General features: G+C 43.7%; 2 protein-coding genes across 6 annotated transcripts in view; one reads left to right on the forward strand and one right to left on the reverse strand.

Moving 5' to 3' along the window:
• LOC138743476 (PRELI domain-containing protein 1, mitochondrial-like) overlaps nt 1-8,547 on the reverse strand; it is a 36,179-nt gene extending 27,632 nt beyond the window's left edge. Inside the window, exons 1-4 of one of the 2 annotated variants that reach the window (XM_069898914.1) lie at nt 7,684-8,547; nt 5,499-5,649; nt 3,696-3,875; nt 2,346-2,568 (exon numbers count right to left, since the gene is read on the reverse strand). In XM_069898914.1, the coding sequence (XP_069755015.1) occupies nt 2,346-2,568; nt 3,696-3,787 (315 nt within the window). In that variant the 5' untranslated portion in view covers nt 3,788-3,875; nt 5,499-5,649; nt 7,684-8,547. Of the gene's footprint in view, nt 1-2,345; nt 2,569-3,695; nt 3,876-5,498; nt 5,650-7,683 lie in introns of those variants that run through there. The other variant, XM_069898915.1, reaches the window with a different exon arrangement.
• The window catches only part of rab24 (RAB24, member RAS oncogene family), a 31,971-nt gene continuing 23,767 nt past the window's right edge, over nt 8,270-16,473 (forward strand). The window contains exon 1 of one of the 4 annotated variants that reach the window (XM_069898919.1): nt 8,270-8,290. The gene's annotated coding sequence lies outside the window, so the exon portion shown is untranslated. Of the gene's footprint in view, nt 8,291-8,372; nt 8,579-11,954; nt 12,071-16,201; nt 16,222-16,473 lie in introns of those variants that run through there. The other 3 variants (XM_069898916.1, XM_069898918.1, XM_069898917.1) reach the window with 3 other exon arrangements.

Below are 16,473 nucleotides of genomic sequence, written 5' to 3' on the forward strand. Positions count from 1 at the left end.
ATCCTATTTAAATTTGGAGAAAATTAGATATAATATTAAAGATAGAAAGTTTCAATTTATAAAGTTATGGGGCCCATTCTTAGAATTGTATTAAATTAGAAGAATAAAGAATTATCATGTGCACCGGAGATTCACTGTCCAATGGCTGAGGATCACCATTTTTGTTTTATTTATTATAATAAGGTAACCTTGATTAGAAGGAGGAGGTCAATTAGATATAGATTTAATTATTTTTCACTTTAAAAAAAATTAGGCTTAACTCAGCAAACAGGTTTAACATGGTTTTACAAATGGAGGAATCACGTGACGGAGTAGTGGCCGATCTCTGGTGTTGGTGAATCCCCAGAGGAGCGGTATCCTCCCAACCAGTGGACTTCAAGGAATGGCTCTCAGAGCCAAGAAGAGGTGCAACTCTTTGCGCATGCGCAAGTAAAATAAAAGGTTAACGGCGGTGGAAGGGGACTCAGCTGCGGAATGGCCAGCTGCGGAGTGGCCAGCTGAGAGACGCCCAGTATCGAGGCGTTCAGCTAGGGGAAGCAAGAAAAAAAGAGTGGTGAGAAAGAGAATGAAGGGCTGGAAGAGGGTGAGCGGCAACAGGGCGATCGGCAGGGCGACGACCTGTGGCAAGAGGCCTGCAGCAGGGGGCCCAGCGGTGGGTCGATCAGCAGCAGGAGGCCCAACAACAGATCGACCTGCAGCAGGAGGCCCAACAACAGGAGACACAGCAGCTGGAGGCCCAGCAAGGATACAGAAGCAGCTCACCAGAGAAGGATGAAGATACACAGATACAGAGAAGATGACACAGACATAGATACAAACACAGAAGAAGAGGAAGAAGACCAAGAATTTCAAAGGAAAGAAGAAGGTAAAATAGAAGGACAAAGTTTAGATAAAGCCTTTTTCGAAGAACAAATGAGGTCATTAAAAGAATGGCTATTTAGTTCAATCAAAAGAAAAATGAAAAGAGCTGAAGACAGAATGCAAAGTTTAGAGTTGGTCATGACTGAAATAGGGAAAAGAGTAGAAAAGGAGGAACGAGAAGCTGCTGTAGAAATGGAGATGAATGATTTAAGAGGGAAGTTGGAAGAGAGCAATAAAAAAATTAAAGAGACACAAGATTTATTGTCACAAAAAATTGACGTATTGAAAAACTACAGTAGGCCATAAAAATAGTGGGCCTGAAAGAAGGCAAAGAAGGGTCAGATATGAAGGAATTTATAAAAGGATGGATCCTGAAGGTGCTGGGAACGACGGATTCACATGAAGAAATAGAGATTGAAAGGACGCATAGAGCACTAGTACCGAAACTGCTACCTGAGTCGCACTGCAGTCTCTCTCCCTACCGAGTCACAATGCCGTCTCTCTCTGTCCTCCCGTTCCCTGCTGTACCAGCACCAGGAGAATGGCCCCCTTCTCAGTTCCCCTGTGCTGGTACAGCATTTTAAGTTGCATGGGGGATTATGGGTAGTGACGATGGCCATTGAGCCACTGCTGGGCCAATTGAAAGCACCACAATGCTGGACAGGCAGCAGTATAGGCTGTTCGGAGGTGCTTATAAAGTAGTGGAATGCAACGGGATACACGGGAGTTGAGCTAAGTTTGTGTCAGGTCATGTTTGGTGCCAAACTTCATCTTTGATGAGCAGAATGTAATCTACCAAAAAAAGTGCCGTTTTTGGAGTTGCTGGTTTTCGGAATATATGGAGATATACATTATGCATCCCTTGTTCATTTTGTTTCTAGCACCAGGTGGTTGGAAAGACTTTCAGACCCTCCCCCAACATACAAGCACTTGTAGCTTGTGTGAGGCGTTTGCCTCAAGCCTTGAATACTCTGTAAATAAAAGGTTAGGCACCTGTAATTCTGCCTCGCCCACAGGAAAAAGAATCTCAGGGTTGTATATGATGTCATAGATATACTCTGACAATAAATCTGAACTTTGACACTTTATAAAGTTCATGCTCGATGACCAACATATGACCAAGCATATTTTGATTAAATTTGACATAATAGTTTCGATATACTGTACAGTAAAAGCTCATAACACAACTTTCACATACACAGCTGCTCTCTCTGAAATACTGACTACTGAAGCTTGTAAGGTGCCAATATACCACTGTGCACTGACGACCACCAAGTACAGAGTATTCAAGGCTTGAGGCAAACAAGCTACAAGTGTTCATATGTTGGAAGAGGGTCTGGGAGTCTTTCCAAACCACCTGATGCTAGAAACAAAATGAACAAGGGATGCATAATATATATTCCACTGAGGAATAATTGCTAAGGAAAGCCACAGAAGAAAGATCAATCTCAATCTACATAGAAAAGTGTAAAGCTATGACATACCATAAGCCGTGAATGATTGATGTTCTGGGTAAATGTGGTCAGAGTTTTGTGTTCTAAATCCACCACTGAATCTTCTAGAACAAAGGCAGAGTGGGCTACATTAGTCGGAAATAATCTCTCTGCCCACCGAGGGACGATGCTTGTCTTGGTGAGAAGTCTTCGGGAAATCACCCTGTCAGGTGTTACCTCTCGATGAATGACATCCTCTGTAAGTACATGTTTGCTAAGGCAGGAAGAAATATTGAATGGTTAGTTGGTTAGACTTCAATTTTAAGTTCATCATCTGAATATTCCACCTTGAAAACTTTAAATTATGACTTTCTTCTACAAAAGCAAGACTATCAGTTTAGATATTATTTTAGATCCACAGCACTGGCCAACATTTCCTCCTTAAAATTTAACTGGTTTAATTAGTCATTCATGCAATTTCTCATCGTAGAATATCAAAGAAGCAGAAAAGATTAAGCATTTGCCCAAAGATTGCAGCAATACTTCCCAAATAATGAATTTACTTTTCCTTCAAAAATCCACATAACATCACTATTATGTGAAAACTCTATTGTGTGGTGGAATGCTTCCCCCCCAACCACAAAAGAGAATCAGATGGATAACAGTAGTCCTTTGCACTGACAGTGTGTAACCTAAAAGGAAGTATTCTCTCACTGTTGCAGAATTATTTTCCTTTCTGTGCCCCCCCCTTCCCCATCAGACACATTCACCCCAAAGAGCTTGCCAATGTGCCAACTGGTTTTAAACAGTTCCTTATGCACAAAGGCTATCAGAAATTAACGTTACAACAGCACTGCCAAAACTACATTGGTTTCAAGCCTGAGGTTCAGATTCTCAATCTAGTCTTGGTTGATTCTCAATTCAAATGAGAAAACAAACCCTTGAAACTGATAGTTTATTGCATGCAATGTTCACAGCGTGATCTCCTCAATGGAGAAACAAACATAGATTGGGTGACATTTTGCCAAGTGCTTGTGTTCAGTCCAAGCTTCCTGGTGCTCGCTTGCTCTCTTCTCATTGATTTATTTATTAAGTTGATCTAGTTCATCCCTAGCTCATAACCACAGCAACTCCAGCCTCACTGATTAGTTATTAGCTTTGTCCTATCCATCTGTTCCCCATACTCTCTGCAATTTAAAATCAACCTGTTTTCTTGCTTTCACATCCTCAGTTAACTCAGTTTATCTGTCTGCAGATGTTGTCAGACTTGCTTAGTGTTTCCAGTACTTTTTGTTGTTATTTTGGAGCAGCACAGGTTTAAATGGCTGTGCTGTAAATAAACTAAACATTTAAAATTTCAAGTATCTCTTAGTTTTTTTGAAATTCAAAAATGGAACTTACCTGTATGGGTTTGGATAGCGCTGCCAGAATGCAGCAAATACTTGGTCCCATGAACTCTTCAGGTCATTCAAACACAGGTAATACTTCACCATTGTTCCCAAAGGATATGATTAAATCAGTAAAAACTGAACTTGGTGCCTCAGTCAAGATGGAAGATATCATTCCCCGATGTAAGATTGCCTAGATTGTTTGCAAAAAAAAGTAAAGCATTAGTTTAATGCTCTGATCAGATTTACCGCAATGATGTAAAATTCAAATCTTATATGCTATTTTCTTCTTGATAACAATGTCATATTCCTCTGCACATCAATTTCTTCTGCTTCAATATCTTCTCCAGAGATAGTTTCAATCCTCCCCAAAGCAATGAAGCCTTATCAATGGCACCCTCCATTTCTTTTAAAAAGAGCAGAGAAAATACATGGCCACTATTTTGTTTTTTTGCTCTTCGTGATCACTGTTGTTTCTGCGTCAACATAATTGTGTCATTTTTATTTAAACAACTTCTTTGAAGAGGTTGCTAACTTCCATTCACTACATGAACTTGAATATTCTTTGCAGTTGCAGGAATACTATAGAAGGAATGTTCAATTATCTGGAAAGGCCACAATTATTCAATAAGATTGAAGTAATGATGACAACACAAAGTCAACACAGTTCAATTCAACCTATTCAACCTGACCAAGTTCTCATTCTGGATGTCCAATTTGCCTACTTTTAGTTCAAATCCCTCTAAGCCCCTCCTGTCCACGTCTGTCCAAAATCTTCTAAATGTCAAAATTGTGCTGCTTCTATAGTTTCCTCTGGCAGCTCATTCCTCACAAGGACCGCCCAAGTGGAAAGGTTGTCCCTCACATTTAATCTAGTGGTTCTGGAATCATCTACTGCTAGGGGAGGGGGGGTGAACTATGAGCTTTTATCCATGCCCCTCAGAATTTTATAAACCTCTGTAAGACCTCCAGGCAGCCTCCTGTGCTCTGGGAAGTAAAGACTCAGCTAATCTAACCACTTCCTCTATCTCAATCCAGTAGTCCTGGCAACATCCAGGTGAATCTCCCTCCAGCCCTTCCAGTTTCTTGATGCCCTTCCTATAATTTGGCAACAAAATCTACACACAGTGCTCTAAATGAGGTCACACCTATGCTTTTGGACTCGATACACCACCCAACTAGGGCATGCATGCCAAATGCCTTCTTTAACTTGTCCAAACTTGCCAACTCCCTCCAATCAGTCCATGCCTCTCCAAATGGTGGTAGATCCAGTCCCTGAGAATCCCCTACCACCCCGCCCCCCCCGCAACTTTTCACCCATTTGCATCAAGCTCACTGGCCTCAATGCTTGTTTTTACTGCATTCTCTAAATAACAGTATAACAGATTTAATCTGCACCTCCCAAATGTTAAATTGGGGGTTCTCACCGTTACTAGGTATATATATATATAATTCCAAGTTGTTTTCCAGGAACCTTGTCCCGTGATTTCCAACCTTTATTCCGATATTTGCTTTAAGATAAAGGCAATTAAGCTTCCAAAGAAACCGCGGGACTGTCTGGTCATTAATTTCATCAGGTCATTGTGGCACTGGATAACGATGACATCTGCCCTGAGCCACCGCAGACTGGCGTTCGTTCCATGACTGAGCCCGCACACGCGTTGTCTTCGCTGGAGCCCGGACACAATTCTCAGCCGTGCGGACTCGGCGTCCTGCTGGCGGTCAACCCGAACACCCAGTCCGCTCTTCCTGGCTCTCCGTCAGCCTCCACACTCACACCCTTCCCAATCGCGGCTGCCGCTCCCAAAACTCTCACCTGTTTCATATTCCTTCACCAGTTGGAATCACCCATCATCACAAATCCTCTGCCATCCTTTCTTCGCCCTTCTGCTTCCGGGAAACAGGGACCAAGGCTCACGCAGGCGCCCTGCCTGCTGGCGGGAGAGTGGATGAATCCCGCTGAGCAACTGGGCAGAAATAATTAAACAAAATCAGGTTAAACGTTAAAAAAAAGTTGGCAACTTCGAAATGCAACAATTCTTCTCTCGGGAGAGTCTGAAGTCCAAGGTGCCAAAACTTGGACTTGGAGCTGCTTTCAAGAGGTCGTGGATGTATGGGTTGGAATGGCCGAAACTGAGTTGGGACACATATTTTCAAGATAGAAGTCAATAAATCGGAACAATGTAAAAATCGATTTTGACGAGTCGCCAATGGAAACTTTTGCAAGGGGATTAAAAACGCTCTAATTTCTGTCAATACATCTCCCTTTTTCGTTCTCCGGTGAGCCTAACTAAAAGAAACAAATCGTTTCTACATTACATTTGTCTTCTTCCAAATATTTAACCTGATTTCCCAAGATAATGTCCAATGAATCCGAGCGGTGTGAATCATAAAAGTGCAGACGCTGTGAGTGGCGTGAGCTGCTGAGTCCCTCAGTCAGAAAGAGGAACTGCAGGCATGTTTCATCTACACTTAAAATGATAACAAATAAGATTCATCATTAAAATCCTGATCAGTTGGTATCAATAATATGAAAGAGAATTGCAGAAAGAACGGAGTGGGTCAAAAAGCTGTGGAGGCAAAGGGCGTTTCAAGTCAAGACTCTACACGTGGACTGTGACTTAGTGCAAAGGGGAGATTACACTTTCAGCTCTGATACATGGTCTCAACATCCTTTTGCCTCCACTAATTCTGTTTAACCTGCTCAGTTATTCCAGCAGTTTATTCCAGATTCGAGCATTTGCAGTATCCGTGTCCCTCTCGGAAAGGAGTGTTTAACAAATTTATAGAGGTTCTTTGCAAATTTAATCAGCAGGAGATAAAGATAAAAGGGGATTCTGTATATTTGGATTTCAAAATGCTTTGAGCAGAAATGCATTGGAAACGGTTCTTGCAGAAGGGCTCATAAGAGCAAGGATCATTAATGAGAATAAATTGAGGTTTAGCTAACAGACAACAAACAGTAGGGATGATTAGATCATTTTCATTTAAGTAAGCTGTCACTTGGGTGACTCAAGATTCGTTGCTGAATCATGTAAGAAGTTGGAGAAACATTAACTTTTGTTGAATTTAGTATGTTTAATTGCACAATGATGCTGACACATTGTATCAGTTCATCGGACCTAAAAATGCTGATTTTCACTTTTACTCTGCATCTGGTGTCTCTCATGTCAGTGCCCAACAATAGTCGGCCAGCATTGATGGATTCCAGTTCCCATGGTACCGTTTTTCCATGCAACCTTTCACCCTGTTCGTCACTGACCGCACCGAGATCAGCAGGGAAGACGTCCAAGTGCGAATGGAGAAAATGAATTTACAAGGGCATGTTGCAATTCATCGTTTTGGATGTTTCAAGTAGACGTAAAATATGATAGGAAATCACAAAAATAGATTATATCTAAAAAAAAAGGGTACTTGATAGGATAATTTTAAGGTGATTTTCTTGATCAGTGCAAAATGCACCCAAAAGTGTTTAGGAAACACAATCTTCATTGTCCAGTGTCAGTGGATACTGATAGCCATCTACCCTAATTCCTCCTACCTTTATTTGTAATTACTAACGCAACAATGGATGAAAAAGCAATGAATTCATGCAGTGCTGTCTCCAAGCGATATAAAGATCGCAGTAAACAGCATATAACGCAGGTGATTTGATTAGTCTTGTCCAAATGGAACAAAATGCATTTAAAATTGCATATTGCAAGTCAATGATAATGAATTTATTAACATATATATTGTACTATATATAGTACAAAGCTCCAAAATTCTTACTTGCTGCAACTAAATAGGCAGTTAGCTTTAAAAAAAATACACATAATTGAATTAATAGGTGACAATAATTGCAAAAAGTAATAAATTTTCAGTTATCTTCAGTCACAAACAACGTGTCTTTTGCAATTGTGCACTCTTTGCTGGTGTCGGAGTAGCCCACGATTAGTTTAACAAGGGAAGGTTGGAGTGCCTGTTGAAAAGAAACTTTTCTTGAACGGAGAGGTGCTGACCTTCAAGCTTCTGTACCTTCTGCCCAAAGGTAACAGTGAAAGAGCGTGTGACCTGGGTGTTGGACGTCCTTCTTGAGGCTGCACCTCAATCGAAGTGGGTGGGAGATTAGAAACTGTGATGGACCTGGCGAGGTTTGCTACTTTTTGGAATCTCCTACATTCCTGTGCATTCAAAGCCCCAAACCAGGCGGTGTTGCCACCTGTCAGTCCACTTTCCACAGGGCAGCTGTAGAAGTTTGATGAAGTATTCCTCCACCACGTGAAAGTACAGACCCTGGTGTGTCGTTAACACCAAAAGCTCCTCGGTCTTGGCGACAATGAGAGCGAGATTGTTGTTTGGGCACCACCGAAGGAGATTCTTGATCTCCGCCCTGTGTTTGGACCCATCATTTCCAGCCGGCAGCCAAGGATGAGGCGGGAGTGGGGTGGAGCACGCAGCCTTGCTTCTTCATGATGTTGACGGCGCAGATGAATGGTCTGATGGCTTGAAGGGAACAAGGAGAGTTGGGGCCTCACATGCACGTCGGGCGAGGAATGCCATGGCATATATCCGGAATCACTCAGCGGCGTGGAGGCTACGGGACGCTCCTCTCCTCTCAGCAGCGAGGTCTGCACACAAACCGGGCGCTCCGACCTCCCCACCCCCTCCCTCCGTCCCTCCGCTGACGAGGCCGAGCCGGGGCGGTTGCGCAACTTCCGGTCCCGGTCCCGATCCCGTGCCGGGTGTCGCTGCCTTCGTTTAATTCGTCTTCCGTGCTCTGGGAGCCCGAGGCGGAGCGAGGATCCGGGAGTCGGCTCTCCCCGGCAGCGGAGGGGAGGGGTGGGGGAGGAGGGGCTCGTCCCCGACCCTCCATCCTTGTTCCAACCCCCCGGGATTCGGCTGCGCGGGCGAAGGGTGAGAGTCGCCGCTGATGGGCGAAGGGTGGGGAGAAATGGGCTCACGTGGGTCCCAATCCTCCGGTCGCTCGGGCAAAGGTGGAGCGGGGCGACAGGGTGACGAGGGTCTGTGGAAGTGATCCGGGGGGGGGGGGGGGTTGTAGGAGTGGGATGGGGGTGGGGGTGGGGGGGGGCATCGAGAACTGTCCATGTCCCTTGGTCAGGGCACACGCTCACCGGCTTGATGCGGGGGTGGGGGTGGGGGGGGCATCGAGAACTGTCCATGTCCCTTGGTCAGGGCACACGCTCACTGGCTTGATCTGGGGGTGGTGGGGGGGTTGTGGGAGTGGGATGGGGGTTGTGGGAGTGGGATGGGGGTTGTGGGAGTGGGATGGGGGTTGTGGGGTTGGGATGGGGGTTGTGGGGGTGGGATGGGGGTTGTGGGGGTGGGATGGGGGTTGTGGGGGTGGGATGGGGGTTGTGGGGGTGGGATGGGGGTTGTGGGGGTGGGATGGGGGTGCGGGGGTGGGATGGGGGTGCGGGGGTGGGATGGGGGTGCGGGGGTGGGATGGGGGTGCGGGGGTGGGATGGGGGTGCGGGGGTGGGATGGGGGTGCGGGGGTGGGATGGGGGTGCGGGGGTGGGATGGGGGTGCGGGGGTGGGATGGGGGTGCGGGGGTGGGATGGGGGTGGGGGGGGGCATCGAGAACTGTCCATATCCCTTGGTCAGGGCACATGCTCACCGGCTTGATCCGGGGGTGGTGGGGAGGTTGTGGGGGTGGGGTGGGGGGGGGGGCGCATCGAGAACTGTCCATGTCCCTTAGTCAGGGCACACGCTCACCGGCTTGATCCGGTGGGGAGTCGCTTGGAAATCCCAGAGATACACTTCCACAGTCAGTTAGATGGAGCATCGTCGATGCTGTTTGAACCATTGCTGTCCGTGCAATGGAGAAGTGCGCTCGCGCTGTGGAAAGGCCGTCCGGTGCCAGTCGTGCGGGGCTCGCGCTGCCCGGGGGCCATGCGCAGCCTGCCATGCCCGTCGCGTCAACAGGAAATCACAAGCGCTCGCCCATCCGCCGCACCGCTCGACAGGTGGGAGAAGTGACTGGTTGTGCGGGGAGCCTTCCAACTGGCTTGCTGGCTGATGACATCGACAGACTTCTCGTGTTACAATTTCTCGTGTTACAATGGGGAAGGATGGTGGGGGTGACATTACCAAAAAACAGCATCGGCTCTCGCTGCAGGGCGGGCCACCTCTAATACATTTTTGAAATGATCTTGCGGGCCAAATATAATTATATTGCGGGCCAAATTTGGCCCGCGGGCCAGAGTTTGACATGTGTGATCTAGCCCGAAGAAAGAGTGTGCATGTGTGCTCGTCCTATTGCAGGAAAGGTGTGGAAGCGTTGGGAAGGGTGACAGAAGAGATTTGCCAGGCTGTTGTCTGGAGTGAAGAGTAGGAGTTAGAAGGAACAGTAAGACAAGCTGAAGTTGTTTTCTCTGGAGTGTCAGAGGATAAGGTGGAAGTTTGTTTAAAAAAAAAAGGTGTGGAATTAAAAATGAGCATTTTATAATTGCATTTTATCCCCTTCCTCCTTCCCACATCTGCTTATGACAATAGCAGTGAAACCAAGACACATTTGTTAACCACCAATAAAATGTGCTGTTAAATGGTTCCATGTCCTGGGGCATGCACAGGAAGAAGGGGTACCATAAGTTTTATCAGTAAATTTGCATGTAAGAGGAAAATAAAATTCATTTTTAGTCCAGGTGAAGACTTTTGCTTCAAGAATAAGAAGTGCAGATTTTTTGAAAGAAAAACTACTGCATGAAAGTAGTTAACATCTCATTTATAGATGGAATTATTGTCATGTGTCCCCATCCACAGGGAAAAGCTTTCTTTTGCTAACAGAGTTGCCATTTTGCACAAAAAAAAGAAAAGGAAGGAGGAAAATCTTTGAAGCATTGAGATTCCAGTATTGATAGGCAAAATAGGAATGTTCAAGACTAAATTGGTGACACAGATAGAGGACAGGGAGAGATGCAGCAATCCAGGCATCAGCTCTCAAATTCAGAAGAATGCGAGGTGATCTCATTAAAATGTACACATTTTAATAGGGTTCTTGGGTAGATGTGGAATTAATGGTTCTCCTAGCATAGCTATTTGGAACCACTGGTCAAAAAAAAAGATTTGGCCAAAAAAAAAAGATTTGGCCATTGAACTTTGGAGAAGAAATTCCTTCACCCAGAGGGTGCCACATCCCTGAAATTTTCTATTGAAGAGGGTTTTAGAGACTGAATCTGTTCAAGATGGAGTTTGATCAATTTTAAGGAAATTAAGGGATTATAAAGGTGATGCAGGAAAATGACACCGAGGGAAGATATCAGAATGGCACAAATGGCTGTCCTTTTTTTTTTATGTCATATGGTTATATTCAAAATTGTAACTCTCCTGAGCTCAGATGTGGCTCTGCGTAGTCTGCAATCCCCTCTTTCATTTTTCTTTTTAAGAGCCACGTTTGCAGTGGGGAACATTTCCATGGTTTTCTGTAAGACAGTGAGGTCGATTCAAAGTACCCTACTTAGAGGGATTGAGGCTCATATTTTCAGTTACTGAAAGGATCTGATATTTTGCAAAGGGACCCACATAAGGAATTGTGGCTTACTGTTGCAAACTTGATTACACAGTGTGAAAGAGGCACAGTGTACTTCAACATTTTGAATAGAAAGGTTGATAGTTTCAAAATTATGGTGTGTAAAGTGAATATACAATTTCTGTCCTATCTTTGAGATTTGTTCTTGTCTGATGGTTGTGGTCTGCATGTGCAAAGTTAGAACTAAAGTTTGGTGAAATGTGTCAAGTTAAATAATCCTGTCAGCAACTATATCTTGCAATGTTTGTAAGAATAATTTCTAACAAAACAAATACCGAATATTTATCATTTTGAGCATTTTGTCTGATCACTTTGAATTATCTGGTTGGGAAAAGCAAATTCTCATCCAGTTTGGATTTAATGGCTGCATAGTGCAAGATCAATCTTGTGATGTAAGACAGATTATTAATGTTGATTAAGTTTTGCCGAGTTGACACTACTTACTATTTTTCTTACATTTTTAGGATCTGGGCATCACTGCATTTATTATCCATCCCTAATTGTTTTCTCGAGAAGGCGGTGGTGAATTGCTTTCTTCATACTGCCCATGGTGTTGGAAAGGGAATTCCAGGATTTAGATAAAGCTGCAATGAAGGAATATGTTTAGAAATTAGTTCACGTGCAACATGTCCTGTTGCTTATATTCATGTGCACCTGAAACCATTCTTGTCCTTGGTGGTCAAGGTCACAGATTTGGAAGGTGCTGTCAAAATCAATTAAGCAAGTAACTGCAAAGCTCTGTGGCAATGGTACACACAATGTCCATTCACCTCCCAGTGGTTGATGGGATGTTCATCGTAGACCTCTTTATCCTGAAAGGTGTCAACACCTTGAGTTTTTGGAGCTGCACACATCGAGGTATGTGGAGTGTACTTCATTCCATTCCTGACTTTTGGCAAGAGTTCTGTCGCTTGCTGAACAGTATCAGCTTCTGACCTCTTTGCAGTCATGATACCAGATGACAACAATGCTCTTGAATGTCAAGGAGATGTCCATCTCTGGCTGAAGGTGGTAATATTTGGGGACTTTGTGGCTTGAATGTTACTTACCATTGAACAGCATAAATGTTGCTTCTGTCTTGCTCTGTGTGACCATAAATTACTTTATGGTGAGGAATTGTGAATTGGTACATGTGGATGACTGGACAAGCCATCATGTGATTTTTTTTTTGCCATCAACTCTGCCTCTACACAACAGCATCACCGTATCGCCATCAGCCCTGCCCTGACACAACAGCATCACAACAAGATCAAAAACTATGTAAAGGAAGTTCTCTCTGACAACTTGAACCCTCTGAACACAAAATGTGCTACAGGTCGTTCCTGCTGTTTTGACTACCAAAATTAGTTCTTTTGAAAACAGTACAGGCTTTTCCATCAGAAAGTCCCAGGGGTAGTCTGAGGATAACCAGGAAGACTTCAAATTCTGCCAAATTAGCTTTGAGGAAAAATAAACTATTTTACGCAAAACTAATGTCTGAGAGTCACCCCCCCACTCAAAAAAAATCACAGCTAACAGTGAAATCCAGCAATTCGCTAATGCCTGCCATGAAACAGTGAAGACCATTATGGCCCAGACACCCAAGGGAGTGTCCCATTGAGAGCCAAGTGCAAAGGAGAGCTTCCTCATATAGAAAGTAAGGCAGTCACTGCTTATTTAAAGGAGTTCTCTGAAGAGCTGCTCAACCGGTATTCTGTGAAGCAAGAACCTAATGTGTCAACTCTTAATCGATAGCAGAGACATAGGAAAGTATCATTACCAGTACTCAAGTGGTGCTTCTGGTCATCACCAGTCATCTACTTGCCAGTGTAAAGTCTGGGCTTCAGTAAGTCTACAGTGCTTCTAACCAAAGAGCCAAATTCTGGATCCAACCAATCTTCCTCCACCACCCTCCTCTGCCTGACAGAACTTGTTCTCACCCTCAATAAGGAATTAAAGTCTGCAGACACTGTGATGGTAGTGAAACAGAAATGCTGGAAATATACCATACTTTGAAGAAGGGCTGAGGACCTACCCTTCTGACTGCAGGAAGTCCACATGCCCTCCCTCACCACCATTTGCAGTCCCAAACAGTCCTTCCAAGTAACATGTGAATGTGTGGGGATTATTTATGGCATCCTGTGGTCCTAGTGTGGACTTATCTACATTGGAGAAACTAGATGCAGATTGGGAGATCATTTTGTTGAACATTTTGCCCTGTCTGCAACAATAGCGGGCATCTCCTAGAGGCCAATCATTTCAATTCCGTGCCCCACTCCCACTCTGACATTTCTGTTCATGGCCTCGTGTACTTCCAAAACAAGGCCACCCACGAATTGGAGGAGCAATACCTAATATTTTCACCTGCACACAATCCAATCAATGGTCTTAACATCAACCTCCATCCACTCCCCTATCTCCTTTCCTCCAGCTCTCCACCCTTACCCTCTTCATTCAGAGAGCCATCCTCTCTCCCTATCGCTTTTTTTTCTCTCTCTTGTGCCCTTGCAACCTTATTCGCCTGTGCTCCTCTACCTACCCCTCTCATCATCATTTTTATTCAGGCACCTGTCTTTTTTGCTCATACCTTGATGAAGGGAGTTTCTGCAGCATTCTTGTGTAAATTTCAATCATAGCATCTGCAGACTTTCTTATTTAACAGCCTAATTCCAGGGGTGAGGTGTGAGCGACTTTTGTTCATGATCAAAATCGTACTTGGTGCGGTGCCAAGGAACCTAGTCAAAATATAATCAGGAGGTTAAACACTCCAATGATTGGAATCGTACCTTTCACAGAGAAATATGGTTGTAAAAGTGGGAGCTTCAGGATATAAAATACTCTTGGCCCCATCAGCTTTTGGCTATTTCATCAATAATTTTCCAGCCAGCAAAAGAGGTGAGAATATTCATTGGTTGAACAGCATTCATTTCACACGCAACTCCTCAGCAAATAAAGCTGTCACATCTGCGGTGAAGAAGTCAAATGCAATGCTGGTATTCATTTCAAGAGGAATAGAATATAAGAGATGGGATGTGATGTTCAGATTTTAAGATACTGGTGAGACCTCATTTGGAATATTGTATTGTCAGCAGTTTTGGGCTCCTCATTGAAGAAAGAATATGCTGATGTTGGACAGGGTTCAGAGTAGATTCACAAGGATGATTCTGGGAATGAAAGGATTATATGAGCAGCATTTGACAACTCTTGGCCTGTACTAGTTGGAATTTGGGAAAATGAGGGGAATCATTTAAATATTTTAAATGGACAGAATAGGTGCAGAGAGGTTGTTTCCTATAGTGGGAGACCCTGGGACAAGTGGGCATAGCAAGACCTGAAAAACACTTTGATATGAACTGATGTGGAAAGTAACAATCAAACCAAAATTTCTGTCATTATCTGTAATGAGAGATTCTTGTCACCCAATCTCAATATTCAAACATATTGCCATTGCTGTACCCCTGCATCCAACATTCTTGGGTCACCATTCACCAGTTGGACCAGCCACACACTGATTGCACTACAAAAGCAGGTGAGAGACTGGGTGTCATGCAGCAAGGTCTTCTATTTCGCTAGCAAAAAAATCATTCCAGAATCTATTACATGGAGTCAGGAATATAATTGAAAACTCCCCACTTGCCAGAATGAGTGCGACTCCACCATCTCTCAAGAGGCTTGATACTATCCAAGACAGTGTACCCAACTGAATAAGCATCCAGTTGACTACCCTAAACACTCATCCACATCACCAAGGCGCTGTGGCTGCTGTGATGATCACCTTGAAAGACAGAGCAATTATCCTCTGAAGTTACTTTGGTAGGATCTTCCAAACTAGCCTATACAAACAAGAGGGACAAAGGCAGCAGGCACAATGGAACATTATCAAGTGGTTTCCATTCCACAATACTCATCATTCTGACTTAACCATGTATTGCTGTTCTCTTATCATCGTTGATTCTAAAGGTAAACTTGTAGGTTGAATCGGTGGTGAAGAAGTCAAATGCAATGCTGGCATTCATTTCAAGAGGAATATAATATAAGAGAAGGGATGTGATGTTCAGATTTTAAGATACTGGTGAGACCTCATTTGGAATATTGTCAGCAGTGTTGGGTTCCTCATTTAAGAAAGAATATGCTGATGTTGGACAGGGTTCAGAGTAGGTTCACAAGGATGATTCTGGGAATGAAAAGGTTATATGAACAGCTTTTGACAACTCTTGGCCTGTACTAGTTGGAATTTTGGAAATGAGGGGAAATCTCATTGAAATATTTTAAATGGACAGAATAGGTGCAGAGAGGTTGTTTCCTATAGTGGGAGACCCTGGGACAAGTGGGCACAACTTCAGGATTGAAGGGTGTCCGCTTAGAGGTGCGGAGGAATTTCTGCCAGAGGAATTTGTTGCCTTAGGCAGTTGAGGAGGTCAAGTCATGGGTGCATTTAAGGTAGAGATTAATAGGTTCCTGATTAGCCAGGACATCAAAGGTTATGGAGAGAATGCCAGGCAGTGGGGCTGAGGAAGGGGGGGGGGGGTGGGGAATGAATCAGCTCATGATTAAATTGTGGGGCATATTTTGATGGGATGAATAGCCTGTCTTGTGATCTAAATCCTGGAGCTCCCTCCCCAAAATTATGGATGAGCATTTCATTCAGAAGATTTCCTATTCAAGAACGTAATCTCTGCTAGCAATATCTATCATTATTAAAAAGTGAATTGGAAAGATACCTGGTTAGGCTTTATTGTGGGATGGGCTAATTGCAGCAAACACTGCAGGGACTATCTAATCACAGTTTCTACATATAATTTGGATTCCAATCCAAAGACTGACTATATAGGATGTGCTTTTGGCTTTAATCAACTGCTGAGACAGCACTGTGTACCAGAACTGTAACTAAGAGATGGCAAAAAGAACCACCATTGAGATGTTTTCTTTCTATGTTCTGTATGTTTAAAGGGCATGTAGTGGCTTTTACAGAGTGTCATGACTTAAGTAATTATTGCTGATAAAAGGAAGATTGAAGAAGACATGTTAAGGTAACTAAATTTATTTTAGTGTTTTTTCATGAGTTGAGCTTTATTTTTTGCGAACAAACTTTCTCATTTTTTTGCTGAAAGAGGAAACTGATTTTGAAGGAATGTGGTTGAAATCAAGAAATAGTTCCCTGTGGAAGTACAAAAGTTGATTTGCAGTGGAGAATTCAAGTAGGAGAGTAAAACTGAAAGCAGAATTGAAGGATAGTGTTCTAAATGTTGGGGCTTGGTGGTCAAGTTCAAGTTTGTCTTCTG

The sequence above is a fragment of the Narcine bancroftii genome, chromosome 9 (assembly GCF_036971445.1).
Source record: "Narcine bancroftii isolate sNarBan1 chromosome 9, sNarBan1.hap1, whole genome shotgun sequence".
NCBI lineage: Eukaryota > Metazoa > Chordata > Chondrichthyes > Torpediniformes > Narcinidae > Narcine > Narcine bancroftii.